General features: G+C 48.7%; 1 protein-coding gene across 4 annotated transcripts in view; it reads left to right on the top strand.

Annotated features, from left to right (window-relative positions):
- The first annotated feature begins 493 nt into the window (after positions 1-493).
- CSNK1D (casein kinase 1 delta) overlaps positions 494-26,488 on the top strand; it is a 35,002-nt gene continuing 9,007 nt past the window's right edge. For 2 of the 4 annotated variants that reach the window (XM_007524456.3, XM_060171704.1), the window contains exons 1-7: positions 495-895; positions 7,320-7,430; positions 20,218-20,366; positions 21,095-21,323; positions 22,507-22,677; positions 23,030-23,178; positions 26,194-26,365. In XM_007524456.3, coding sequence (XP_007524518.1) covers positions 820-895; positions 7,320-7,430; positions 20,218-20,366; positions 21,095-21,323; positions 22,507-22,677; positions 23,030-23,178; positions 26,194-26,365 — 1,057 coding nt within the window. In that variant the 5' untranslated portion in view covers positions 495-819. Of the gene's footprint in view, positions 896-7,319; positions 7,431-20,217; positions 20,367-21,094; positions 21,324-22,506; positions 22,678-23,029; positions 23,179-26,193; positions 26,366-26,488 lie in introns of all 4 variants that reach the window. The other 2 variants (XM_007524455.3, XM_007524457.3) reach the window with 2 other exon arrangements.

The raw sequence follows: 26,488 nt of genomic DNA on the forward strand, positions 1-26,488 counted from the left end.
AAACAATAAGGGCAACAAAAGGGAAAAATAGTCTCCAGGAGTGCTGGATTCGTAGTGCAGGCACTGAGTCCCAAAGATAACCCTGGAGGCAGAAAAAAAAAAAAAAAAGAGGGACCCTACACACCCTTGCCCCCTGCTGCCACTCCCTCCAGTCGCCTACCGGGCCCCCCTCCTTCTGAAAGGCACTGCCGGACGCTTTCCGGAGTCTGAGCGAAGGGAGGGCACTTGCCTGGCAAAGGAAGCCCTGCACGAGCACGTCGGCTAGCAAGCTGAGAGGCCAGCGGAGCTGCAGGCAGCCAGATAGCGGACTGCACTGCCAGAGTCAGATCATTCTAGGGCACAAGACAGCTGAGCGCGCGCCAGCCCCGCCTCCCAGGGCCCCGCCCCCATGAGGGGCCGCCCCCGAGATGCCTCCAGCCCCACCCCATCGCCCGAATCCCCAGCCCCGCCCCCCGGGACAGCTCGGCCCCGCCCCGCCGGGTTGCCAGGGGAAGTGACGTCACAGCGCGATGGCGGCGGCTCCTTCAGGCAGCTGAAGGGGGATTTAGGCCCGGAAGATCCGAGTCCATCCGCGGCTGGGAGAGGGTAAACGGGGCCGGTGGAGGCCGAAGCAGGGGCGGCGGCGCTCGGACTGTCCCATCCGCCCGGTATTGAGGCGCTGGGAGCGGTGGGGCCGCTGGAAAGCGATGGTGAAAGCGGGGCCGTGAGGGGGGCGGAGCTGGCAGCCGGACCCGCAGTAGCGGCAGCGGCGGCGCCGCCTCCCCAAGCTCAGACCCAGGAAGCGGCCGGGAGGGCAGGAGCGAGCCGGGCCGTGCCGCCATGGAGCTCAGAGTCGGGAACCGGTACCGGCTGGGCCGGAAGATCGGCAGCGGCTCTTTCGGAGACATCTATCTCGGTGAGACATCCCTCGGGCTCGGGGCCGCCCCTAAACCGGCGTCCGCCCGCCCCCCGCACGGGACCCCGCCCCGAGGCCCGGCCCCCCTCCCGCGGCCGGGTACAGGGACCCTCGCCCCACCCCCTCCCCGCAGCCGCTGGCCGGAACCCCCCCCCCTCCGTGAGCCGGGACACCCTGTCCCCGCTCCTCCCCTGGCGACTGCGGGGTCCTCTCTGACCCCTCCCGGTGACCGAGCCGGGACCCCCGCCCTCGCCCGCGGGCACCTGCCCCCTTGTGCCCTTCGGGGGGCAGGACCCAGCCGCTGCGACCCCCGGCCCGGCAGACAAAGACGGGGGTGCGTTGGGGAGCGGCGTCCCGGGGCCGGGCCTGGCGGGGGAGGGGCGGGGCCTGCTGCACCCCACTTCTGCCCGGGGAACCGGGGGCCGAGCCCTGGGAGCCCCCACGGGCGGCGGGCGAGGCCAGAAAGTATCCGGGCCCTGTGTGCCCGCCCCTGGCTGTTGACATTCTCAGGTTATGCTGGAAAACAATGCGACTTGGAATGTTCTTGAACCCTCCGGCTGGACAAGAGAAGCTCTCACTAACAGCTTCAAGTTGGAAATTGAGGAATAACTTTGCCACATTGGCACCGGGTTTGTCCAGTCCCCTGGCACATGGCGCCAGGGCAGGGGGGCTGGCTGCCAGCGAGTTTGGGGGTGCTCCTGTTCACGGCCGCGTGCCTGTCAGACAGGGTTGGGGACAGCTTTGTGTGACACTCGTGCTTCCGGTTCTGCCTTCCAGGTGGACCTAGGTGCTTGTGCTCACCGCCCCCCCCCCCTTATTGTCACTCGAGAGGACAGAAACCCCCTGCCTGGACTGACAGTTGAGGCCGGTCCTCCTCGGGGTCCTCGGGAAGAGCTTCTGGAAATGCTTGTCACCGTCCACGCTGCTGCTGTGCCTGTGCCTTGCTGTAGTGCTGAGCAGAGCACACCTTAAAGACACTGGGTTTTGACTGTTTAATTATTTATATCTGGTAGTCATCTGGGTGCCTTCTCAGTAGCCTTTTGGAAGGCACAGTACTGGGCCAATACAGGCTGCTTGGCTTATTTATAGAACAATAGATTTTGGCAAAAGTTTTTACCATCGGTTTCCGGGAGTTTCACAGAAAAAGGCCAGACTGTTAAGACACCCTGTGCAGACTTCAGAAAGTGGATGTTCTGAAACTTGTCCTGTGGTCTGACAGCTTTGTGCTTTCTGGAAGCTAAGCCCGGACAGTCGGGCTGTGGAGTGTTGTCACCAGATCACTCGCAAAGATCTAGCCCTTCACCGTGGCAAGAGCTCCCTCTGCTTATTTGCCATTGCAACCAAAGGCCTTGCATTGTTATGCACTCATAGGCCCACTCCACCCAGTTGCTGGTCCCATAGGGGCCTATCCCGACCTGGATGGTGGCTTTAGTTTTGCTCCCAGCACCCACATGCCCCGCCTATCAGGATACTCTTGTGTGGGGTTGAGTTGGGCACACCAGCTTCTTCCAGGTACACAGGCCACTCTTTTGTGAGATGTGAAATGATGATGAAAGTGGGTGCCACTCAGCACAGCAAGGCACATAAAAGCATAGGCTCAAAAGCACCGCCACGGAAGGTGAAAGGTGACCAGGGTTTCCAGTAGGTGGGATGGGCTCCAGAAGCTGGGACCCAGGAAGCACCCACATGCCACAGTTCAGGGTCAAAGATGACTGATGGAGAAGCCGGGGATGGCGAATCATCGGGGACAGGGTTTTGCTTTTGTCTGTCTGGACCGCTAATTCAACATGAGTTGAGGGGTTGCTTGGCTTCTTTCTCACCTTGAAAATCAATATGCCCTCCTGGGTGTTCTGTGGTGACTATAATTGAGGTTATTCCTGCTGCCTTCACTTTGCTGTCGGTCAGACATTCCTGCTAGACCCACCACGTTTTGACTGTGGAGTTTGGGGGTCCCAAATTTCTGCTGGGACTTGGTGCTTTTAGACACCGAAGGGGGTTTGGCCTCCCACTGCCAAGTGCCTCCCAGTCTAGAAGATGAGTGTTGACCAACCTTTAGGTGACCTACAGTGCTAACACCACCCACCCTCCTCCAGACTATTCCAGATCTTTCCCGGACTTTTCCTTCTAAGGAGAACAGCATCTTGAAGCAGCTTCAGTGCCTGGAGGACGTATCTACTGAGTTGACTTCATCGTGGAGCCCAACCCAGCTGGCCCTTAGTCTACCTCCCCTGAAGCTTGTGGGACCTGGGGGCTCCCACCTCCAGTGGATACACACAGAGGGCGAGACCTTGCTCAGTGCCTGCCCTTGGCTGTAGCATCCCTGCACGTACCCCTTCTCAGGGTTGGGGGGCAGTAGGAAGCAGATGTCCTTTCGTTTTCTGGCAGTGTAGCTCAGTATTCAGTAACATCTGAAAACAAAGGAAAAGCCAGTCAGTGTGCTTGGGGCTGTGTCCCAAGCCCCGCAGTCCCAGTGGGCATAGTGGTGGTGGAGCGGAGCTGCTGCTCTGTGCAGCAAGTGTTTGCGAGGTTCCCAGGTAGCTCTGTGCCCCATGTTTGTCTTCCGGAGGCCAGCAATAGGCTTCCCGGCCGGGCCCTCCTTTGGCTAGTAGAATGAGCTTTCCTTTCCACCAGCTATTTACATTTGTACTACATCAGGCCACTTCCAGGTGGCCCAGGGATGGCCTCAGCGTCCACCTGGTCCCGCATGGCCTGCCTACATGCTGTGTGCAAACACTGGGTGAGCCCTATCCCCTTATCTGATTTCCCAGTTTCTCCTCTCCCTGCTCCTCTTTTCTTTTCAGTGGTGCCTAGCAGGGCGGCTGGAACACAGCAGGGGTGATGGCGCCTGGCTGCCAGGGAAGGGAGCCAGCTCTGCTTGTTAGCTCCTCCCCCAGTTCTTAGGGGTGGGGTAGCCTGAGCATTTCCAGTGAGGAGTCTTGAGACAAGCAAACTTCAGCTGTCTTGTCAACAGTTGCCCTGGAGATTGACCTTTGCCCTCCTGCTCCTCAGGCCTCTCCCTTTTTCTTTGTTGATAAGATAGGGTCAAACTTGGGGTTATTTTCACTAATTCACCGTCTGCTTTTGTCTGCCTAGCTACGGAGACCAACACTGTCCTATGTCTAAAACATCTTTGCCCAGAGAGGAGAACTTTTGTGTTGGAACAGACGGGCTGGGCTGTTGGGACTGGGAGATATAAACAGACACTGAATAAGCATTGACATGCACTTGTCTTCGATATGTTCTGAGTCTGGAACCCAGAGTTCGGTGTTCTCTTTCACATGTTCTTTCCCCAGTTGAGACTTGCACGTGGTGTGGGGGACCAGGATTCATCGTTCAGGTCTGTTGGAGAGCAGCACTTTTGTAAAGTCCGTGTTAGATGTTGAGCGGTGTCACCTGCTCCCAGAGCTGCTCTGTGCTGCTTCACTTTGCTGTGCCCTTGCTGCTGGCTGCAGTTTGAGGGCTAGACTTGGAGCAGGAGGAGGGGTGGCTACAAGCAGTAGATGGTGGAGCTCAGTTTTACTGAGAGGTCTGACTTTTGGGACTCATGGTTGCTCTCGCAAGATTATTCAAGTCATTCAGACTCTGAGTGACCTTCACCTCTCTGGTCCCACAATGGGGGCTGGGTCCTCTTGAGTTGACCTGGAGGAAGGCCCCGTTCGTTCTGTTCTGGTATGATCTAGTGTCTTATCTCCTGTGATCCTGGATGAAGACTAGTGCCATGACAAGAGGATGGAATTCATCTTGTGTTTAGAGTTGTCTGGTCATTTGACCCCATGACTCTGAGTGTTGCATAGTGACTGGCAGATGTTAGCTTTTTTTTTTTTTAAATTGCCACCAGGGTTATTAATAGGGCTTGGTGCCTACACAACAAATTCAGCACTCCTGGCAGCCATTTCTCCCTCTTCCCTCCTTTGCCTTTGATAGGACAGAAAGAAATTAAGAAGGGGAGATAGAGAAAAAAGAGAGACACCTGCAGCACTGTTAACTGTTCATGAAGCTTCTCCCCTGCAGATGTGGGGGGAGGTTTGCATATGGTAACGTGTGTGCTCACCAAATGTGCCATTGCCCAGCCCCTAAACATTAGCTTTATCAGCTACAAAAGATCTGAGCTAGACCACTGCTCTGCTCACTAGTCCTGTGGGCCATATGTGCCTGATGGCCTGTATCTAAGGCCCTGCCTTGGGGGAGTGGTGGTTTGAAGGTGCGGACATCGCTGGGGAAGAAGAGTATTCTGGGCAGTCTACATCGCTCATGCTCAGTGCGGGGGACCTGCTGATGTAACTGGGAGGATGAGTCACTGCTCCTGGGCTGGCAAGTTCAGGTCAGAGTTCCAGGTCCTCACAGGACCCACGGCCTTGGTTTTTCATCATTTTCACAGTACATTTGGATGGTGAAGTGATTTCTCTTGTAGTTGGATAGGTAGCCCCACTTGCAGGCAGGAGGTGCAAAGTGTGTTAGCCTGTCTTCTCAGAGCCCTTGTGGACCAGCCACTGGCAGTGGCCAGGTAGTGGGGGTTTCCATGGTAGTTCATCTGGGATGTGATAGTTGGCTTGGATCCAGGTTCACTTAAGGTGACTGCATCTCATGCATCTCTGGCAGACTAGAGGTGATAGTTCCCCAATGGTTCTTGAGCAATTCCTGACCTCGGGAACATCAGCACACAGCTGTCCCGATGCTTGCTGACCTCTTTCTGCTATTGCACTGGGGGTGTCAGTACTTCACATGGCTCCTCCCTCGTAAGACAGACTCAGGCCTGGCCAGTGAGCACAGCTGGCCAGAGAAACCAGCCAGGTGTCTGCCTGCTGTCCATTCCCCCTGGGGCCACTGACCCTGCTTTGGGCAGGATCTGGGAGGCAGTGTGAGTTCATTCCCATACACCCCTGCTACTGGAAAGATAGGTGTGTTTTTACCAGGGAGAACCTGGGCAAAGGTGGGTGTAGACTGTGTGGAGATTCTTTCTCTATTCCCTGTGAAAGTTCCTAAAGGGTGGGGAGGGGGTAGCATAATAGTGATACAAAAGACTCATTCCTGAGTTGTCAGGTTCAGTCCCCAGTAGCACCATACACCAACACTGAGCAGTACTCTGGTATCTCTCATTAAGATAAAATGAGTGACAAAGGATGACAGAGGACTTAGTGGGGGTTGTATTGTTATGTGGAAAACTGAGAAATATTATACATGTACAAACTATTGTATTTATTGTCGACTGTAAAACATTAATCTCCCAATAAAGGGGAAAAAAATGTTTCTGAGGAAGTGCTCGTGGACTGGGTGTTTGGTCAGGTGGGAACTGAGGATCGTTTTTGTGGAGCCTGCAAGAACCCGTTATTGTCGTCTTTGCAGTTCCTTGTTGGAAGAAAGCAGAGAGGTAATCCCTTTTAGATGAAAACTACTTTGCCTATGAACTCAGGCTAGAACAGGTAGTACCAGCATCTGCATTGCTGGTTTTAACGCACAGCTAACAAAAGGTGTGTGGCCAGTCACATTGCACAGGTGTAGTCCAGACTTTGAACACATCCGTCCTCCTGCCTGGTGTCAGCTGGAGGTGATGTCCTGTTCCCAGGGAGGAAACCACTCACTGAGCCTCCCTAGGGGCCCCTCAGCCTGCCTGCCAGGGTTTAGCACTGATTACTGTAGTCCTGTGAGCCCTACTGTTCAGAGATGTGCAGCTCATACTGAGCCTGGAGGCACTGAAGCCATGTGAGTGTTTGAAAAAAATCTAAGCCATCCTCTAGAGAAAGGCTCATCAAAGCAGCTTGGATTCTGCAACCCACAATGACCCTGGGTCCATGCTCCCAGAGGGATAGAGAATGGGAAAGCTATCGGGGGAGGGGGTGGGATATGGAGATTGGGCGGTGGGAATTGTGTGGAGTTGTACCCCTCCTACCCTATGGTTTTGTTAATTAATCCTTTCTTAAATAAAAAAAATAAAAAATAAAAAAAAAAAGCAGCTTGGAGAGACCACTGGGACCACTGAGAGAGGTGTGTGTGTGTGTGTGTGTGTGTGTGTGTGTGTGTGTGTGTGTCACAGCAATGTCAAATTCCCCACAGTGGATATTGGGTAGGTGAAGGCAGGGCCCAATCAGTGGGCATGATAGGAAGTTTCCAACAACAAAGAAAAACACCCTAATCCTACAGAGAGAATCCCGCATTGGCCTGCCTCTGGTCCCCAAGTGACTAGATCAGAGTGAGGACATATGGACGTGGGTGGTGAAATATCAAATAGATTTTTCTATACATATCAAATACTTAGTTTTCAAAAGTGAAAATAAGGGTAATTTTCCACAGGGACTTGACTGTCACTGACAGAAAGAAGAGCACATCCACTGGTTATCTCTTGGGGGGGGAGCTTCCAAGCATGCAGAGGCATTGGGTGGCAGGCGTAGCTAACAGATCATTAATGTCTATGATTGTCTCTGCCAAGGTACGGACATAGCCGCAGGAGAAGAAGTTGCCATCAAGCTTGAATGTGTCAAAACCAAACACCCTCAGCTCCACATTGAAAGCAAGATCTACAAAATGATGCAAGGAGGAGGTACAGCCTTTGCCTATTGGGGGGAATCAAGTCTGTTTGCTGAGGGAGAAGGTGGAAGGACATGGAGTTTCTTGTTTGTATGGGGTAGGGAGGGAATGGCCACACCCTTGACCAGGCTGCATGATCTTGTCCTAAGCGGCCTATAGATTGGCCTCACTCAGAAAGAACTGTGTGCTTGTGGTTTTTGATTAAGTACCACCTTCCTTAGCTTCACATTACTTAATAGTGCCTTTAAGCTGGGGTTTGTGTGACTTTTGCTTTTACAAGCACACTACTTGGTTGTGTGGGATGTGCCACCTTTGTCACACCCTTTGCTCACTGCTTGGGAGGGGGTCCTTTCAAATTCTCCTGAGTAGAGCAACAGATTTGCACTCGGACCACTGTGACCTCTTCAAATCAATTTATGTCCCAATTTTGGAAACCCTCTCAGCCTTAGAGCAAGACCTGATGTCAGAAAACACGTTGTGATCTGTGGATTTCAGAATGGCTTGATTTATGGGGGAGTTTATGGAGGATTTATGGCTTGATTTATGGGGGAGTTCTCAATCCTGAAGGCCCTGCAGAATCATGAGCATTTGTCTGAGCACTTGTCTCTGGTAGCCCAGGGTTCTTGGCATAGCCCTCAATGTTCTGGACCTTTTTTGGTAACAGAATTTTTTGTGACCACAGAATGGTTGCACTGCTTCCTCTCTGGAAGCCCTTCAAGTCTCTGGCATCTTGATGGTGTGTGTTGGGGTGGGGGAGAAGGCATCCATGACTTCTGAGTCTGAATTAGCCCTCTGTCTGGTAGAAAGGGGAGTACTCATCACTTAACTTTCCCCCACAAAAACAGTTAAATCTATGCCAGCATTAAAAGCTGGTTATCGAGGGTGGGGGTATAGCATAATGGTTATGCAAAGAGACTTTCATGCCCGTGGCTCTCAAGTCCCAGGTTCAATCCCCCACACCGCCATAAGCCAGAGCTGGGCAGTGCTCTGATAAAAAATAAATAAATAAATAAAAGCTGGTTATCAGTCCATAGACTTGGTGCAAAGTGTCAGCAGTGGATATATCTCAGAGCACACAGTTCAGTGCAGAACAGTGTCTGACACCTATACTGGGTATCATGGCGCCAGAGGAGGCAGCAAGCTCTCAGTCAGCATTTGAGAATGAGAACTTGCTGACCCCTGTTGTTCCTGTGAGGGAACCCACCTAGTACCTTTGTCCTCACTGAAGTGCAGGCTTCTCAGGCATTGAAGATGATCTGTGGGTTGTCCAAGGTGTGGCCTCAGGGCAGGAGCCTGGCCCTGGGATTGAGCAAGACCTCTGAGGTTTTTTTGTTTGCTTGCGTATTTTTTCCATCAGGGTTACCAATCAACTCCTAGGCAATTAAAAAAAAATTTTTAATATTTATTTATTTTTCCTTTTTGTTGCCCTTGTTTTATTGTTATAGTTATTATTGTTGTTCTTGATGTCATCGTTGTTGGATAGGACAGACAGAAATGGAGAGAGGAGGGGAAGACTGAGAGGGGAGAGAAAGATAGACACCTGCAGATCTGCTTCACTGCTTGTGAAGTGCCTCCCCAGCAGGTGGGGAGTTGGAGCCAGGATTCTTATGCTGGTCCTTGCACTTTGCACCACATGCACTTAACCCATTGTGCTACTACCCGACTCCTGGGACTTTCCTTTTTCTTCTTCTTCGTTTTAATAGAGAATGAGACTGCTCACTTTAGCAGCATGCGTATACTAAAATTGGAGTGATAAAGAGATTAGTGTTGATAGAGGGTGAGACAGAGAGGAGAGACACTTGGAGCACCGCTTGTGACACTTTTCCCCTTGTACTTGGGGATCTGTGTGCTTTGCTTGTTTAACCACCACTCAGCCCCAAGACCTCCTCCTCCGAGCTTTTAAAAGCCTTGTTGAGTGCCCCCCACTCCCGCCAAGTTTTGTCTCTATGAGAGAGAGGAGAAACCATAGCTCTGAGCCATGCTCAATTCTGGCATAAGGTGGTGCCAGGAATTGATCCAGTGGCCTCTGGGAAGATCTGTGATCAAAGAGGCTGAGCTATCTCTCCAGCACAGACTTCCTGAAATTTAAGGGAGGGAGACCATTAATGATGCTCACAATCAGGACCAGCTGAGCAATCTTACACTAACCTGAGGGTTTCTTCAGGCTGCTTGGCCTATACTGCTTGAGGGACCTGTTGTGTAGGTTGTTTGATAAGTAGTGAGCAGCAGCCTACAGGGTGTTGGTCACATGTCTCCCACCCTCCACCCCCCCTCCCATGACAATCTGGAGACTGGCTAAGTGCCCTCAGACACAAAATTTACCCATTGTAAAACCCTGCTTTATCACACATGAGGAATCAGGTACTTTCTCCCTGTCATCATGTCCCTTTTCTACACCCTAGAAACCTACCAGAGTTCTAGAAACTGACTTCCCTCATCTGATGTAGGCGAGGTTTTACTCACATGTTAGATGTGCACTTTACTCTCCTGTGAGTGATAGGTACTGTCAAGGTTTAAAGATCCCTCAGAAAATCTTGTCCAGGGCCTGGAAAACTGATGCAGTGGTTATACAATAGACTCTCATGCCTGAGGCTCAGATAGCCGAGGTCAAATCCTCTGCCTAATCATGAACCAGCAGTGAGCAGTGCTCTGGCAAAACAAAAAACAAAACAAAACAAAAAAACAAAAAGGAAAGAAGGAAGGAAAAGAGAAAATTTTCTGTCCAGAAAGGCAAAGCTTTCTGGGGCTTCATCATGTAACCTCACTCTGTGTAGGACCAGACAAGCTACAACTCAAGCTCAGCGTCCTTCACTCCTGGCAAAAACTTTGGGAGCGGGAGTCCTTTGCTTCTGCTGTATATCACCCTCACTTGCATTCACTCTGCCATTATGTGAAAGGAACGATGTTGTAATCAGACACACCACATGGCAACACATAAAACTTGTGAACTTACAGGATACAGTTTTGCTGTGTGTGTCTTCCTAGTTTCCTTTTGACAGGCTGTGTGCCTGACTGTGTTTACTTCTGTTACTCTTTAGTGGTTAAGTTCTCTCTGTTGTAGAGAAGCCCCTGATGTGTTTCTAGTATCCGAATCTTCAGAGTGGTGCCTCATGACACCCTACACCTTATCTTTTGCACAACTTCGAGTGAAATTTGTGGAGCAGGCAGATGCTTGGCCCTGCACTCTGGTGCTGGCTACCAGGCATGTACACAGCAGTGTGCTCTAAAGTGGCAGCACAGGCCTCTTGCCCCGCCTGCATGGCATCAAGCTCCTGCTGTCATCTTCAGCCTTGCTGTCACCATGTCCATCCTGGCAGATGTCCTGGCTGGCACTGAAGAAATTTAAAGAAAGTTGATGGAAGTATGGGGGTGAGGAAGTGGTGCTGTTATCAGCACTTGGCTTAATGTCTTACGTAGAAAACCCAGAAAAGGAGTGATTTAGCCAGATCAGATTTAGCTTAGCATCAAAATAGAAATTTATTTTACAACAGTACCAAGAGCTAGTTATAGGATGTCATCCTGCTTCTCCTCAGTACAGGGGAGAAGTATGTGCACAGGGGAAGGGGTTAGTGTGTGTGGCAGGTGGGAAAGGGAGTGTTAAGCTCTGGGAGGCCAATCATCACACACAGGGCAGGAAAAATAGGCCCACACTTCAGATATGTCACACTCCTGTTCTTGTAAGCTCAGGATTCTAAGAGAGCTTGATCAACAGTAAGTGATTACATTCATCTTTCTCTTTCATTCATTCATTCTTTCTTTCTTTCCTTTTTTTTTTTTTTTGGGAGTAGTTGGTACATGTATAGTATTTCTCAGTTTCCCACATAATAGCTTAACTCTTCCTCTGCCATCATGTTCCAGGACCTGAATACTCTCCCCCACCTCCCACCCCAGAGTCCTTTACTTTGGTGCTCATGTTTCTTTTAAACATGTTTGTGGCCAGGGCCAGCAAAACAGCTAACCTGGATAGTGTGCCTGCTTTGTCATGCAAGCAGCCCAGATTCAAACTTGGCCCTCACTGCATTGGAAAAGCTTCAGATCTCAGATGTCTCTCCCTCTATCTATAGCTCTATCTGAAAAAAATCAACCTGGAGCAGTGAAACCCCAGAGACAACAAAAAAGTCTTGAGACCACTTTGACACAAGTTTCCTGCACCTCCATGATGGCTCTTGAGTGAGTTAGAGCTGCATATATCTTCCCTTTCTTGATTTCTAGACTCTGTTTTCTGTATGGAAGGCTCTACTCTCACCCTATTGCATCTTTGTGCCTTCCTATTAGAATTTAAGGAGTTCTCATCACCCAAATAGAATGTCCAGGACTGGTCTTGACCCAGGAGGAAGTTGAGGACAAGTTCATTGAGAGTGTAGGTTTGGATGTGTGGGCTTTTGGGTGGGGCAGAGGTAGGGGAGGAGTCAAGTTTTTAGGACAGATCTGACCCAAAACAGGAAATAGGGAAAGAGGAAGATAAAGGATGTTGCAAGACCCCCTCGCTTCACTCAGAGGGCCCCAAACTTGTTTCAGATCCTGTTGCCCAGTGCAGAAATGTTTTCAAATGCTCTGTTTAGCTCTGGATACAAAAAGGAATTTATAAATGATAACACCCCAGCAGAATATAGAGGAAGACTAACTTGCACAGTGTTTGCACAAACAAGGCTGTGCAGGGCACACCCAGACAGCAGCCTGTGAAGTCCTACGGAGCCTGGAACAGCAACAGGAAGGACAACAGTTGGGAAACTAAGACCCAGGCTTCCACACATGCCCAGCATGTTCTGTGCCCTGCCCCTGCCCCCCAACTCAGTGACCTCAGATCACATAAACAAGAGTGCCTTTTCTCCTCCAGCTCCACACTGCCAGTCACTGCAGTAGTAGGGTGGCTCCCTGGCTCCTGGTTCCAGGCGCCTGGGAGGGACTGTCACTCAGGGACTCTGGAAACCACTGCAGAAAGCTCATTGCCAGCTGTCATGGACTTGGGCCTTGCTTCATAGCTGCTGGGGCCAGCACAAATTGGACGCAGAAGTCTTGTATTTTGGGCCTGAACACCCGTGCACATGTGCAGTCTTGAGCAGGGAGGTTCGCCCCTTTAGTGCCCTGGGGCTTGGGAGGGGGAAGCAGGAATGATCCTTCATGTGTAGATTCCTTTCACACAGCTCGGCTTCCACATTGTGACTAAGTGTGAGTTTTGTTCAGGAACTCCTGGTCTTACGGTTAAAACCTAGTTTCCTCTGAGACATTGAGGGTGGAGGGGTTTCAAGAGGACCTGGTGGAATAACTCAAGTCTGATTAGCAGACTGAGCTATTTGAGACTGGAGACTCCCACTTAGCTGTTCTCTGTGCAAAGTATCCTGCTTGCCCAGACCTGGCAGAGCCTAGACCTCATGCCTGAGGTCACAGTGCTCAGAGATGATCGTCACACACTGTTAGTGCCATTGGTACCTCAAAAAGTGGAGCCTAAAGGGCACTTGCCCCAGAATAAGCAAGATCACAGTGGCTCAGTGGAGGGTGATATTCATAGGAACAGCCTTACTCAGATACCTCTCTTAGCCTAGTGTCAGTCCATTGCCCAGGACAGTTTGCTACTCTGTCCAAGAGAAGAAAATCTTCACCCCTGAGAGTCTCTTCCATGGGATGTGGTTTGGGTCCGTCTGGTCTCTTGCTGAATCTTTAACTCTGGCACAGAAACATCACTTTTACATGTCCACTTGGGGGGGGGGGGAGTTTTTAATTTTTTTAATTATCTTTATTTATTGTATAGAGATAGCTAGAAATCAAGAAGATAGGCAAAGCTTTCCCTCTGCAGGTTGGAGCCAGGGGCTTGAACCCCGGTCCTTGCCTATTTGTAACACGCGCACTCAAACAAGTATACTAACATCCAGCCCCCAGGCCACTTTCAGAATGCCCACAAAGCAAGTCTATCTCCTGTATCCTTCACATGAGCTGGCTGGAGAAGTCCTCTGCTTTGCTTTGGGAGAGCCCAGCCCCTGGGGCATGGAGGGCCCCTGCCCACCTGTCTTTCCCTACTCCGCCCATCAACATCTGGTCACAGAAGGCAGCCACCTATCTCTTGAGGTGTAGCTATGTGGGGTTGCTGTTACCACACACTGTCTCTTGAGGTGTAGCTATGTGGGGTCGCTTTCCCTGTGGGACAACAATGGTGGTGGTCTTCTACCAGAAGGGACACTTCTGGGCCTGGAGGGGCAGCTTATCTACTCAGATTACCTTCTACAGCAGCAGCGCCTGTCTTCCTTGATCTTCCTTCAACCCATGGCACCTGTCAATTCCTACCACGGCCAGTGACTTGAAATTTTAGGCCCCTGTTGGTTGGACATGGAGCCTGTAGTCTCATGGCCTCAGAGAAATTCAGAGGCTAAAGTATCATTTTTTAAAGATTTTATTTATTTATTAATGTGAAAGATAGGAAGAGAGAGAGAAAGAACCAGACATCACTCTGGTACATGTGCTGCTGGGGATTGAACTCAGGACTTCATGCTTGAGAGTCCAATACTTTATCCATTGCGCTACTTCCCAGACCAAGTATAATTCTTTAAATACTGTTTTGAAGTAGTCAAAACTAAGCCAGAAGTTATTTAGGAGTAAATCTTATTTTTAAAAAAGATAAATTATGAGAAAGGAGAGGAAACCAGAACATCATTCTGCTAAGCTCAGTGCCGAGAATTTAACTTGGGACATTATACTTGAAAGTCTAACACCTCATCCACTGCATTACTTCCCAGGCCACTAGGAATATATCTTAAAGCAGGCAAAATTTATATAAAGAAATGTTTAACTTTCTTGGAGGACACTAAGAGATACTCTTCATTCATGGAAAGGATTGAGTACGGTTCATTGAGATACCAATCACAGTTTAGCAGGACTTGTAGCTGATCATGAATTCATAGAATAGCAAAGGGTCAACAGGCTAAAACACTCTGAGGAAGGAGAGGTTTTTTTTTTTTTACACTAAAATTGAGGGAAGAGGAAGAGATATATCTATATATATGGAAAGAGGGAGAAAATACCCAGTGAAACACTGCTTCACCACTCATGAAGCTGCCCCCCATACACACACAGGTGGCAACTGGGGGCTTCCCCCTATAGGTGGGGCCCAGGGGTTTGAGCTGGGGACATTGTAAATTATGTAGTATACTAAATGTGCCACCACCCAGGCACCCCTCCCCTGAGGCCCATTTTTCTCTTCAAGTGTTCAGAAAACTCTTGGAAATAGTGGCCACCTAGGGCTAAGAACACACCTGGTGTCCAGACTGGTCTCTAAATTATCCCCCACCAGGTAGGGCAGGGAGGAAGAGTGACTGCAGTGTGGTGGTGGGGTGTGTGTGTGTGTTCGTCCAGCTTGGGGCAATTCTCAGAGTGAATAGTGGACTCTAATGCATAGGCTAGGGCCAGGACCCACAAGCAGAGACGTTGCTGCAGAGGTGCCACAGGAAGGCACAGAAGGAACCATGAAAATAGAAAATCAGTTTGCAGATACCGCAGCTTGCTTAGTGACAGCCAATAGAAAAGCACCGTAGGTGTGAGAGATCTGGTAGGCAGCTAACAGCAGTCAGACCCAGCAGCCAGGCAAATCCAAATAGAGGACTCTTACAAAAATGGCCATAACAAGGGGCCAGGTGGTGGTACACCTGGTTAAGTGCTCATAAAAATGACCACAGCTTTTATGTGGTGAAAAATTTGGTAGCTCTATAGACTTTTGACCTGCTAAGCATGTTTACCTTTGCTCTAAGACCTGACCCCTAGACAAGGAAGTTATGAAAGGTGTGGCAGCACCATAGGTGGGGAAATGTGAGTGTGAATATCGCCATTGCAGCTCTGCAGGTGTCCCTACAGAGACTAGGTGGACCCTTGGCACAGAGGTGTGGTAAATCACCTGTATTTTAATTATTCCATTTTGATAAGTTTTGCCAGCTGTATAGGTTGTCCTCACTTAGTGACCAGGTTTCAGTCCTGAACCTTGTTAATAAATGATTTGGTCAATAAAAAAGGAGCCACCTCTTAGCTGTATATTGGATATAGTGGACTGTACTGGTAGTGGGTTTATCAACCATCGTATTTATGCCAGAGCATTGCTCAAACTTGTCTTACCCTTCCTTCCTTCTTCCTCTGCTGCTGTTGCTTCTCCTGTTTCTTGTTATTGTTGTTGTTCTTGATTGACTAGGACAGAGGAGAAAAAAAAGGTTTTAAGTTCCTGAAATTATTGACATGAGTCTATTATTATTATCTATTACCTGTTTTATTTCCCTGCTAGCTATTAACATTTTAATATTGTGCAATCTCATTACACCCTTGATTAGTTCTGTCCTTTTTTCTTCCTGGTTTGTCTGACTAGAAGTTTATCAGAAATCTTAAAGAATCATAGTGTCTAATTTTTTCTGTTCCTTTCTCTTAAATCTATTCTTACTAGTGATTTAACATTGATTTATAACGTTATAAGACAATAGAGATATAATTTCACACTGTTCCTACTAGTAGAATTCTGTGTCCCCATCCCCTCCATTGGAAACTGCAGTGGTTCTCCCAAGGTCACAGATAACGGGCTGTGTCTATCACTTTACATGTGTATCTATATATTCCCCTCCCCATTTTTTCAATGGTCTTGCCTTTACTTCTTTCTTACTCCCAAGTGAGTGTCCTCACTTTTTCCCTCTTCTTTCTCATCTAAGAGAAGCAGTGCCTAACATCCTTTGGTGTTTTCCAGATTCACCTCCCTTTATGTGATGGTATAAAAACAAGATCCTGGTGGCAGACAGTTCATGTTCTAGTGTAATTGGGGTTCAGAGCCCTCTGGTCACCTTATAACTTAGCCCTCTGTTCCATTTTATTTGTATTATTTATTGCATAGAGACAGCCAGACATTGAGAGGAAGGGGGAGATAGAGAGACAGAGAGGCATACCTGCAGCCCTGCTTCACCACTTGTTAAGCTTTCCCTCTGTGCGTGGGGACGGAGGGCTTGAACCTGGGTCCTTGCACATTGTAACATGTGCACTCAACTGGGTGCATCACCACCCAGCCCTCTGTTTCATTTTATATATCATTATGCTTTGATCTTTTACTTCATCTCTTCTACTTTATTTAGGGTTAATTTCCTATTAAGATAGAAACTGAAGGTGGGAGACTAACACAATGATTCTGCAAAAGACTTTCATGCCTGAGGCACCCAAGGTCCCAGGCTCAAACCACCCTTTATTTCTGATTCTACTGCCAACTGGGATCATACTTTATATAACTTAATCCCTTTTAACTTTATTGGGACTTGCATTATGTCCAGAATATAGCCTGTCCAAGTAAACACTCCATGCATGCTTGAGAAGAAGGTATGCTTTGATGTTGGGAGAGGGAAATTGAGGTCCCTGGTAAGATTTGTGAAGTATCACTGTGTTTCCAGTGTTTTCTCATCTTTGTGTGGGGCCAGACTTCATCTGGTGTTTCCTGCCTCCTTTGACATGTGTATCCATGCTTTCACTGCTGGAAACACCGCTTCTCCCTTGCTTTGCTAAGGCCTCTTTGCAGACTACTATCAGTCTAATCATGTAGCCTCTCAGTAGAATGAAAGGTGTACATTCTGAAAGTTGTACATTCTCTCTTCTTTGGAGATATTGTCGATGTTGTCTTTGTTGCTTTGTACATAATGTCTCTTCAACGATTTTTGTGAACATACACATTGATGTGGTGGTCTCCAGGAGGTTTGCTGAATTTCTTGAACCTGTGGCCTGATTGGGTTGTTTGTTTTGCTTTTATTTATATCTCAATATACCTTTTGCCCTCCTCTTTTTTTTTTTTTCCCCCTCTCTGGGACTTCCATATGTAGGTGGCAGGTGACAGGGTCTCAAGGCACCCTGAATTGTGTGGGTATTCTCAGTATCTTTTGATGCTGTGCCTTCAGCTTCACAGGTCTTCTCTTCTGCAGTGTCCAATCTCTTGTGTTTTCCATCTCAAACACTTTGGTCTTTGTCTTCGTCTCCAAAAGTTAGATTCAATTTTTTTTTTTTTTTTAACAATTTTAGAAACTTTTTATCTCTGCTAATTCTAACATCTACATGAGTTTCTGTTGTATGCTTTACATTGGTTTGGTCTAGCTCTCCCCCCCCCCCCCCCCCGCCAGAAAAATTGGTTTGGCCCCTGCTAGTTTTGCGGCCCGCTTGTCCCCACCCCAAGGGAACCCCTACAGAGTTCCAGAGTTCTTGGTGAGGAGAAGGATGCAGGTGGTTAGTTTAAGGGTCTCTCTCTGCCGCCAGAGGAGAAAGACAGGAGAGCACGTGTTTGCCCGCTCGTGAATAAAGATACACAGCTTCCCAGCCCAGCCGTGTGTCCCCGAGTCTCTGTCTCTGTCTACTGCCACGAAGCTAGCCCAGCCTGCTGGAGCCCCCGAAACTTTAACAAGTTTCAGTTTTCTTAATATGGATCGTGATTTTTTTCCTTTTTTTTTGCACACTAGCTGTCTTTGGGTGCTGGACACTTGAATTTGGCATTCTTGTGTACTGGGTATTTGAATATTTGTGGGGAGAAGGCAGCTTGCTTTCAGGGCTTAGTTTCTTTTGTACTCATGGTTGGAACACGATTATAAGTCTGTCTGCAGACTCACGTGACCTTTTCTTGTCTTCCAGGCAGCTGTGTGATTCACTGACTCCTGTTCAGTGTCTCATAAACCATCTTTATGTTCTGTTTTGTTTTCTCCTTGGTTTTGGCAGAGGTGAGAGTGAATTTGGTCCCTGATACTTCATCTTAGCTAGAAAATAAAATTTTCAAACTTTTAAACGAAAATGTTGGTTTTTTTTTTTTCATTTAAAAAAAATGTTTATTTTCCCTTTTGTTGCCCTTGTTTTTCATTGTTGTCATAGTTGTTGTTGTTATTGATGTCCTCATTGTTAGATAGGACAGAGAGAAATGGAGAGAGGAGGGGAAGGCAGAGAGGGGGAGAGAAAGATAGACACCTGCAGACCTGCTTCACCACCTGTGAAGCGACTCCCCTGCAGGTGGGGAGCCGGGGGCTCAAACCGGGATCTTTAAGCGGGCCCTCATGCTTTGTGCCACATGCGCTTAACCCGCTGCACTACCGCCCGACTCCCGGTTTTTTCCTAATATTTATTTATTTCCTTCTGTTGCCCTTGTTTTATTGTTGTAGTTATTGTTACTGATGTTGTTGTTGGATAAGACAGACAGAAATGGAGAGAGATGAGGAAGACAGGGAAAGAGAAAGAGACACCTGCAGACCTGCTTCACTGCCTGTGAAGAGACTCCCTTGCAGATGGGGAGCTGGGGGCTCAAACCGGGATCCTTGAGTCGGTCCTTGTGCTTTGCGTCACATGTGCTTAACCCACTGTGCTACCGCCTGACTCCTGGTTTTATTTATTTATTTATTTATTTATTTTGGCTCTTTGTCACTCTGAGTTCAAGATGGATTTCCTGGGTAAGATACCATATACTCACAAAGGAAAGGGTTGATACTTGCATCTTTGTTAGGATTTAGCAACTCTTTTCATCAAAAGGTTCCAAAATAAAATTAAATATTTTGTGAGTGTTTGCCTCACATAAAACCAGGGATATAGTTTAGGGACCACCCAGCTTAGTAGTATCCAGAATTACAAGGAACAGTAGGAAGAAGATAACCTGAAGGAAAAGAATGGCAAAAGACCATGCATGGACTTACTATAGAAGAGGAAACATGATTGACCAATAAATGTATGAAAAAAAAGATGCAAATTTACACCTACCGGAGTGATCAAAAGGAAGAAATCAGTTTCCCATGTCAGAATTTTCATCAGTGAGCAGATAAGAATGCTCTTGAGGAAGAGAACAGTGTGAAGGCGATCTAGCTGTGACATCTGTCACCCCATCGATGACCGATGTTGATTCAGCTGATCTGGCTGGCTAGGCAGGTGTCTCCTTCCTCCCTCACCGCTCCATGTGTGTCTCTCATCCCATACTCATCCTTCTCTTTCTGGCTTATCTCACTTAACATAAGTCCTTCAAGCTTCATCCAGGATGGGCTAAAAATGGTGAAATCACCATTTTTAATAGCTGGATAGTATTCCTTTGTGCAGATAGAACACAACTTTCTCAGCCACTCACTCATCTATTGTTAGACACCTGGGTTGCTTCAGGTTTTGGCTATTTGAAATTGTACTGCCATGAACACAGGTATACACAGATCTTTTTGGATGGATGTGGTTGACTCCTTAGGATATATCCCCAGAAGAGGAATTGCAGGGTCATAGGACAGGTCCATTTCTAGCCTTCTGAGAATTCTCCAGACTGCTCTCCATGAGGGTTGGAACAATTTACATTCCTTTGTCCCCATAACCTCCAGCAGTTGTTGTTGCTATTCTTTCTGATGTATGATATTCTCACAGGATTGAAGTGGTATCTCATTGTTGTCTTTATTTGCATTTCTCTGACATTTTTTCATGTCTGGTGGCCTTTTGAATGTCTTCTGTGGTGAATATTCTTTTCATATCCTCTCCCCATGCTCTTAATAGTGAATCAAAGTTAGACATTAGTGACAGATGTGCTATACCAGTAACAGATGTTACCCAGAGGGAAACCAGGTGTCTGGGGTATGTGGACCCCCACCTCTTTCCTGTCTGTTGTGCCCCTTACACACACACACACACACACACACACACACACACACACACACACACACACACACACCATGAATTTTGCATATTGTGTCGCTTCCAGTACATCCTGGCACTTGTCCAGTAGCATCTGTCTCTAGTGGTTATTAAGGGTGCTAGGACCCCACCCTGCTCAGGGGCACACACTGACAGGATGCCCCTGTCTTCTGCAGTGGGCATCCCTACCATTAGGTGGTGTGGAGCAGAGGGGGACTACAACGTCATGGTGATGGAGCTGCTGGGGCCCAGCCTGGAAGACCTCTTCAACTTCTGCTCCAGGAAATTCAGTCTCAAAACTGTCCTGCTTCTTGCTGACCAAATGGTAAGAGTATTTTCCTGCTGCAGCCCTGCAGCTAAGTGCCTGGCCCACCCTTGGTTGACTGTATGAAGCCGGGTGCTTGCTGTCTTTCCTTGTCCTGCCTGGTGAGAGCCAGGAGAGCCTGGAGGCCTACTCTGCCTTTACACAGACTGGTGACACCCCGCATCATATGGGGCTCCAGGGCCCTGCAGGAATCACCAAATGGTTCCTTGTGGAGCTTTCTTTGAAGAATCCTGCTTTCATCCATTGTGTGTAGCTGACCTCATCAAATTGCTGTCACCCAACCTGTGAGGGACAGCTGGGGAAAACAACAGGCCTGTGGAGTGCCAAGATGCTTGTTACCTTAGTGGTTGTGTTCTCTGCTCAGCCCAGGGGTACAAGGAGTGTAGCTAAACAGGGCACCACTCTGCTGACCAGACCCCTCTCCCAAGAGCTGAAGTTTTTTGTTTGTGCCTCCAGGGTTACTGCTGGGGCTAGGTGCCTGCACTACGAATCCACTGCTCCTGGAGGCCACTTTTTCCATTTTGTTGCCCTTACTGTTATTGCTGTTGTTGGATAGGACAGAGAGAAATCAAGAGAAAGGAGGGGAAGATGGGGGGAGGAGGGGAGAGAAAGATAGGTGCTGGCAGACCTGCTTCATGTCATGTGCACTTAGCCCACTGTGCCACTGCCTGCCCCTCCCCCCCAAGAGCTGTTTTCAACAGAACCTTTCAATGCTGCTCTGTCTGCAGATTAGTCGTATTGAATATATTCATTCAAAGAACTTCATTCACCGTGATGTGAAGCCAGATAACTTTCTTATGGGACTGGGGAAGAAGGGCAACCTGGTGTACATCATAGACTTCGGACTGGCCAAGAAATATCGGGATGCCAGGACCCACCAGCACATCCCCTACCGTGAGAACAAGAACCTCACAGGGACGGCGCGGTACGCCTCCATAAACACACACCTTGGAATCGGTGAGCCCATGGGTCTGGTCATGGATTTGGGCTGCCTCTAGGCATGTCATTGCCCCATAAGGGGCCATGGGAGTGGTTAGTGTGTTTGTCTGTGGACAAAGTGTCAGGGATCAGAATCTTGCTTTGTGTGGTTGTGACCTTGGTGTCATTCTCAAGTTGAGTTGCAGCAGAGGATACTTGTTGAAACAAGAATCCAAGGATATTTTTTGTGATTAAAAAAATTAACTAGGGGCTAGGTGGTGGTACACCTGGTTGAGTGCACACATTACAGTGCATAAGGACCTGGTTCAAGCCCTTAGTCCCCACCTGCAGGGGGAAAGCTTCACAGTTGGTGAAGCAGGGCTGCAGGTGTCTTTCTGACTCCGTATCTCCCCGCTCCTCAATTTCTGGCTGTCTCTTTCTAAAAATTAATTGAGTGGGAGAGATAACAATGGTTATGCAAATAGACTCTCATGCCTGAGGTTCTAAGGTTCCAGGCTCAGTCCCTTAATGCATGCCACTATAAGCTAGAGCTGAGTAGTTAGTACTCTGATAAAAAAGAGTAAGAATAATTTCCTTTTTTAAAAAATATTTTATTACTTATTTATTCCCTTTTGTTGCCCTTGTTGTTTTATTGTAGTTATTGTTGTTATTGATGTCCTTGTTGTTGGATAAGACAGAGAGAAATGGAGAGAGGAGAGGAAGACAGGAGGAGAGAAAGATAGACACTTGCAGACCTGCTTCACCGCCTGTGAAGCGACTCCCCTGCAGGTGGGGAGCCAGGGGCTCAAACAGGGATCCTTCTGCCTGTCCTTGTGCTTTGCACCACCTGCGCTTAACCCACTGCGCTACCGCCCGACTCCCTAAGAATAATTTCCATAGTGGGGTGGAGATAGCTCACCCAGTGGAGTGTAAAGTGTGACCTGAATTTGAGCCCTCTGCCAACACGTGGGAGCTTCACAAGTGGAGGAGCAGTGCTATGGTATCTCCTATCTCTTTTATCTCTTTTTCCCTCTGTCTCTCACCCTCTATCTGGGGAGTGGGAGGTGGGGGGAATAGTCTACCCAGAGAGGTGGAATCATGTAAGCACAGGACCCCAGCAATGACTCTGGTTGGAGGAGAGGGGGATTTCATTGTCTGACCTTCAACTCTGCTGTCACCATACACATGTGCCTCCATGAACCCATTTTTCTTCTCTCTCCAGAACAGTCTCGAAGGGATGACCTGGAGTCACTAGGTTATGTGCTCATGTATTTCAACCTGGGCTCCCTGCCCTGGCAGGGCCTGAAGGCTGCCACCAAGAGGCAGAAGTATGAGAGAATCAGTGAGAAGAAAATGTCCACTCCCATTGAAGTGTTATGTAAAGGCTACCCTTGTGAGTGTCCTTGACAGGGGCTGGCCACAGTGGTTCTCACCTTGCTCCTGACATGCTGAATCTCCCCTCACCCCATGGCTTCTGTGGGAGAAGGGTGACTTTGCATCTGGACACTGGCTGACTTTGCCCTCTGGAGTTCTGTCTTGGGGAGTCTTTCTCTGTCTGTGAGCCTTCCCATAGGATTGATGCCCAGGGGGTAGCCAAGATCTGCTCTGTCCTGTGGGCTTTCTAAGCACCCTTTCCTGAGGTCTGGCTTCAAAACACCATGGTATACCCTGCGTGGCACAGGGACAGTGAGGTTCACACACTCCACCCTGGAGTGCTAACCACTGCTGCATCTCTTGTTTTGCAGCTGAATTTGCCACTTACCTGAATTTCTGCCGTTCCTTGCGTTTTGATGATAAACCTGACTACTCTTACCTAAGACAACTCTTCAGAAACCTGTTTCATCGCCAGGGTTTCTCCTATGACTATGTGTTTGACTGGAACATGCTCAAGTTTGTAAGTGTACCTGCTTCTTAGTGTGAAAGGAATGGCCTCTCTGGCCAGGGCTACCTAGTGTGAGACACAACCCCCGCCCTGGCCCGTCCTTGCAGGACTATGGCGTGTGGGGTGGCACATGTACCAGGGTGGGTGCCTGGTGCAGAAAACAAGGGTTGGGACCACTTAGAGTGGACGAATGCAGTGGCTTCAGAAGAAAGCTTTTCTTTATTGTAAAGTGTTTTGCTATTATTATTTTTTGGTATTGTTGCACCATCTGTCCAGAGAATGGTTTTGATCACCTGTGGCGTTGTATCATAGTATGGGAATGCAATCCTTGTAGCAGGAGGGTGTGGCCCTGACCAAGGTTTCCTACCACCGTGTTTGGGGACCTGCCCCATCTCCCTGTGATCAACTGCAGTGTGGTGCTGGGTGTCAAACCTGGGACAGTAAGCACCCAAGCAATGTGTTTTACCTGTAGGGCTACTTCCCTAGATACCCAGTTGGGGTAGGGGGGGGACAGGGAGTGTGTGTGTGTGTGTGTGTGTGTGTGTGTGTGTGTGTGTGTGTGTGTGTGTGTGTAGTGGGAAGGAGGGGAAGAGAATGTTGGAACGGGGGGGGGGTTGGACTTTGTTTCTTTTCTAAAATGGAAGTTTTGTCAGTCTTTTTGTTTTTAATATTTATTCATTTTCCCTTTGTTTTTGCCCTTGTTGTTTTATTGTTGTAGTTATTATTGTTGTTATTGATGTCTTCGTTGTTGGATAGGACAGAGGGAATTGGAGAGAGGAGAGGGAGACAGAGGGAGAGAAAGATAGACACCTGCAGACCTGTTTCACTGCCTGTGAAGTGACTCCCCTGCAGGTGGGGAACTGGGGGCTTGAACCGGGATCCTTTCGACGGTCTTTGTGCTTTGCGCCGCGTGCACTTAACCCGCTATGCTACCGCCCGACTCCTGTTTTGTCAGTCTTTTACACCATGACCAGAATTCAGGGTCTTTGTTTTTTGGAAGTTTTTTTTTTAATATTTGTTTTATTTATTTATTCCCTTTTGTTGCCCTTGTTGTTTTATTGTTGTAGTTATTATTGCTGTTGTCGTTGTTGGATAGGACAGAGAGAAATGGAGAGAGGAGGGGAAGACAGAGAGGAGGAGAGAAAGATAGACACCTGCAGACCTGCTTCACCGCCTGTGAAGCGACTCCCCTGCAGGTGAGGAGCCGGGGTTTGAACCGGGATCCTTATGCCGATCCTTGTGCTTTGCGCCACCTGCGCTTAACCCACTGCGCTACAGCCCGACTCCCCAGGGTCTTTGTTTTTTACAGATTTATTTTATTACATAGAGTTTTGAGGAGAGAGAGAGAGAGAGAAGCCAGAGCACCACTCTGGCACATGGGGCACCAAGGATTGATTTGGAGCCTCAGACACATGAGCCATCAGTGCTCTACCAGTTGAGCTATTTTCCCATCTGCCAAAATTCAGTTTTTATGAGACTTTTATTAACCTCTTTCATTAAGAATTTGTTCTGGGGGAGTCAGGCGGTAGTTCAGCGGGTTAAGCGCACGTGGCACTTAGCACAAGGACCGGTGTAAGGATCCTGGTTCGAGCCTCCGGCTCCCCACCTGCAGGGGAGTCGCTTCACAGGCAGTGAAGGCAGGTCTGCAGGTGTCTGTCTTTCTCTCACCTCCCCCTTCTACCCCTCCCCTCTCCAATTCTCTCTGTCCTATCTAACAATGACGACTTCAGTAACAACAACAGTAACTACAACAAGGGCAACAAAAGGGAAAATAAATAAATGTAAAAAAAAAAGATTTGTTCTGGGAGTCGGGCGGTAACACAGTGGGTTAAGCACAACGTGGCACAAAGCGCAAGGACCGACATAAGGATCCCGGTTCAAGCCCCCGGCTCCCACCTGCAGGGGAGTCATTTCACAAGCACTGAAGCAGGTCTGCAGGTGTCTATCTTTCTCTCAACCTCTCTCTTCCCCTCCTCTCTCCACTTCTCTGTCCTATACAACAATGACAACAACAATAATTACAACAGTAAAAAAATCAGGGCAACAAGAGGGAATAGATAAATAAATAATTAAAAGAAAAGAATGTGTTCTAGTTAGCTTTGAGTTTGAAATGAATTGGAACCTTTCCAGGGTGACAAAACCCAACAGGAGCACAGCAGGTAGCATTGTCCCCAAGCCTTACTGGAAGAGGGGTGTCCATGTGGCAGGGCCCTCTGGTGAGAATACTCACCCTGTCACAGGGCTTTGCAGGCCTTTTGTGCAGAGGTCCAGCATCACGTCACATCCTCTCTTCTGCAACCAGCAGACCACTGCAGAGTGTGGGTATGGCCACCCCAGTAAAGTGGCCTGTGCAGAAGGGGTTGGCAGACTCTGACCTTAGGATTAGAAAAGTCACCCTTGGGACTTGGGCAGTAGTGCAGCAGGTTAAGTGCACATGGCACAAAGCGCAAGGACCAGTATAAGGATTCCGGTTTGAGCCCCCAGCTCCCCGCCTGCAGGGGAGTCGCTTTACAGGCAGTGAAGGAAGTCTGCAGGTGTCTATCTTTCGCCCTCTGTCTTCCCCTCCTCTCTCCATTTCTCTCTGTCCTATCCCAACGACATCAATAACAACAATAATAACTACAACAATAAAAATATATATATATATATGGGCAACAAAAAAGGAATAAAGAAATATTTAAAAAAAAAGTCACCCTTATGTGAGGGTATCCAGTTAAGCATCTATACCCTCCCTGGGACTGGGGGCTGGGTTCCCCCACTGTTACTGTTTTGAACCCAGTTCTGGCCTCAGATTATTTCCCATCCTGGTGTGGCTGTCGCCAGCTCCCCTGGACATTGGGCTTTGTAGAGGTCTTGTGCTTGGCAGATGGGAAGGAGGAGGCAGTGCTGGTCCTGGAGGAGAAGTATCACATGCCACTCATTGGTTGGTGGTGTGGTAGTCTTGTCTGTGTGGGGGGGACAGCCAAGTTGCACAGGTGCCACCTCTTCACTAAACCTAACTAAGTCTGGTTCATCCTCTCCCCACAGGGAGCCAGCCGGGCAGCTGATGATGCAGAGCGGGAACGCAGGGACCGAGAGGAAAGGTTGAGACACTCTCGAAATCCAGCCACCCGTGGACTCCCTTCCACGGCTTCAGGCCGGCTGAGGGGGACGCAGGAAGTGGCGCCTCCCACTCCCCTCACCCCTACCTCACACACGGGTGAGTGTTCCCAGGGTTCTAGCCCCCAGCTGGAGGGAATGCTTCCATTCTGTGTGTGGTTGATCTGGTTACTCTAGCTGTGTGGCTTCAGGTGCCTTGTAGGAAGGTGAATATCCCCATCTA

Source organism: Erinaceus europaeus, chromosome 14 (assembly GCF_950295315.1).
Source record: "Erinaceus europaeus chromosome 14, mEriEur2.1, whole genome shotgun sequence".
NCBI lineage: Eukaryota > Metazoa > Chordata > Mammalia > Eulipotyphla > Erinaceidae > Erinaceus > Erinaceus europaeus.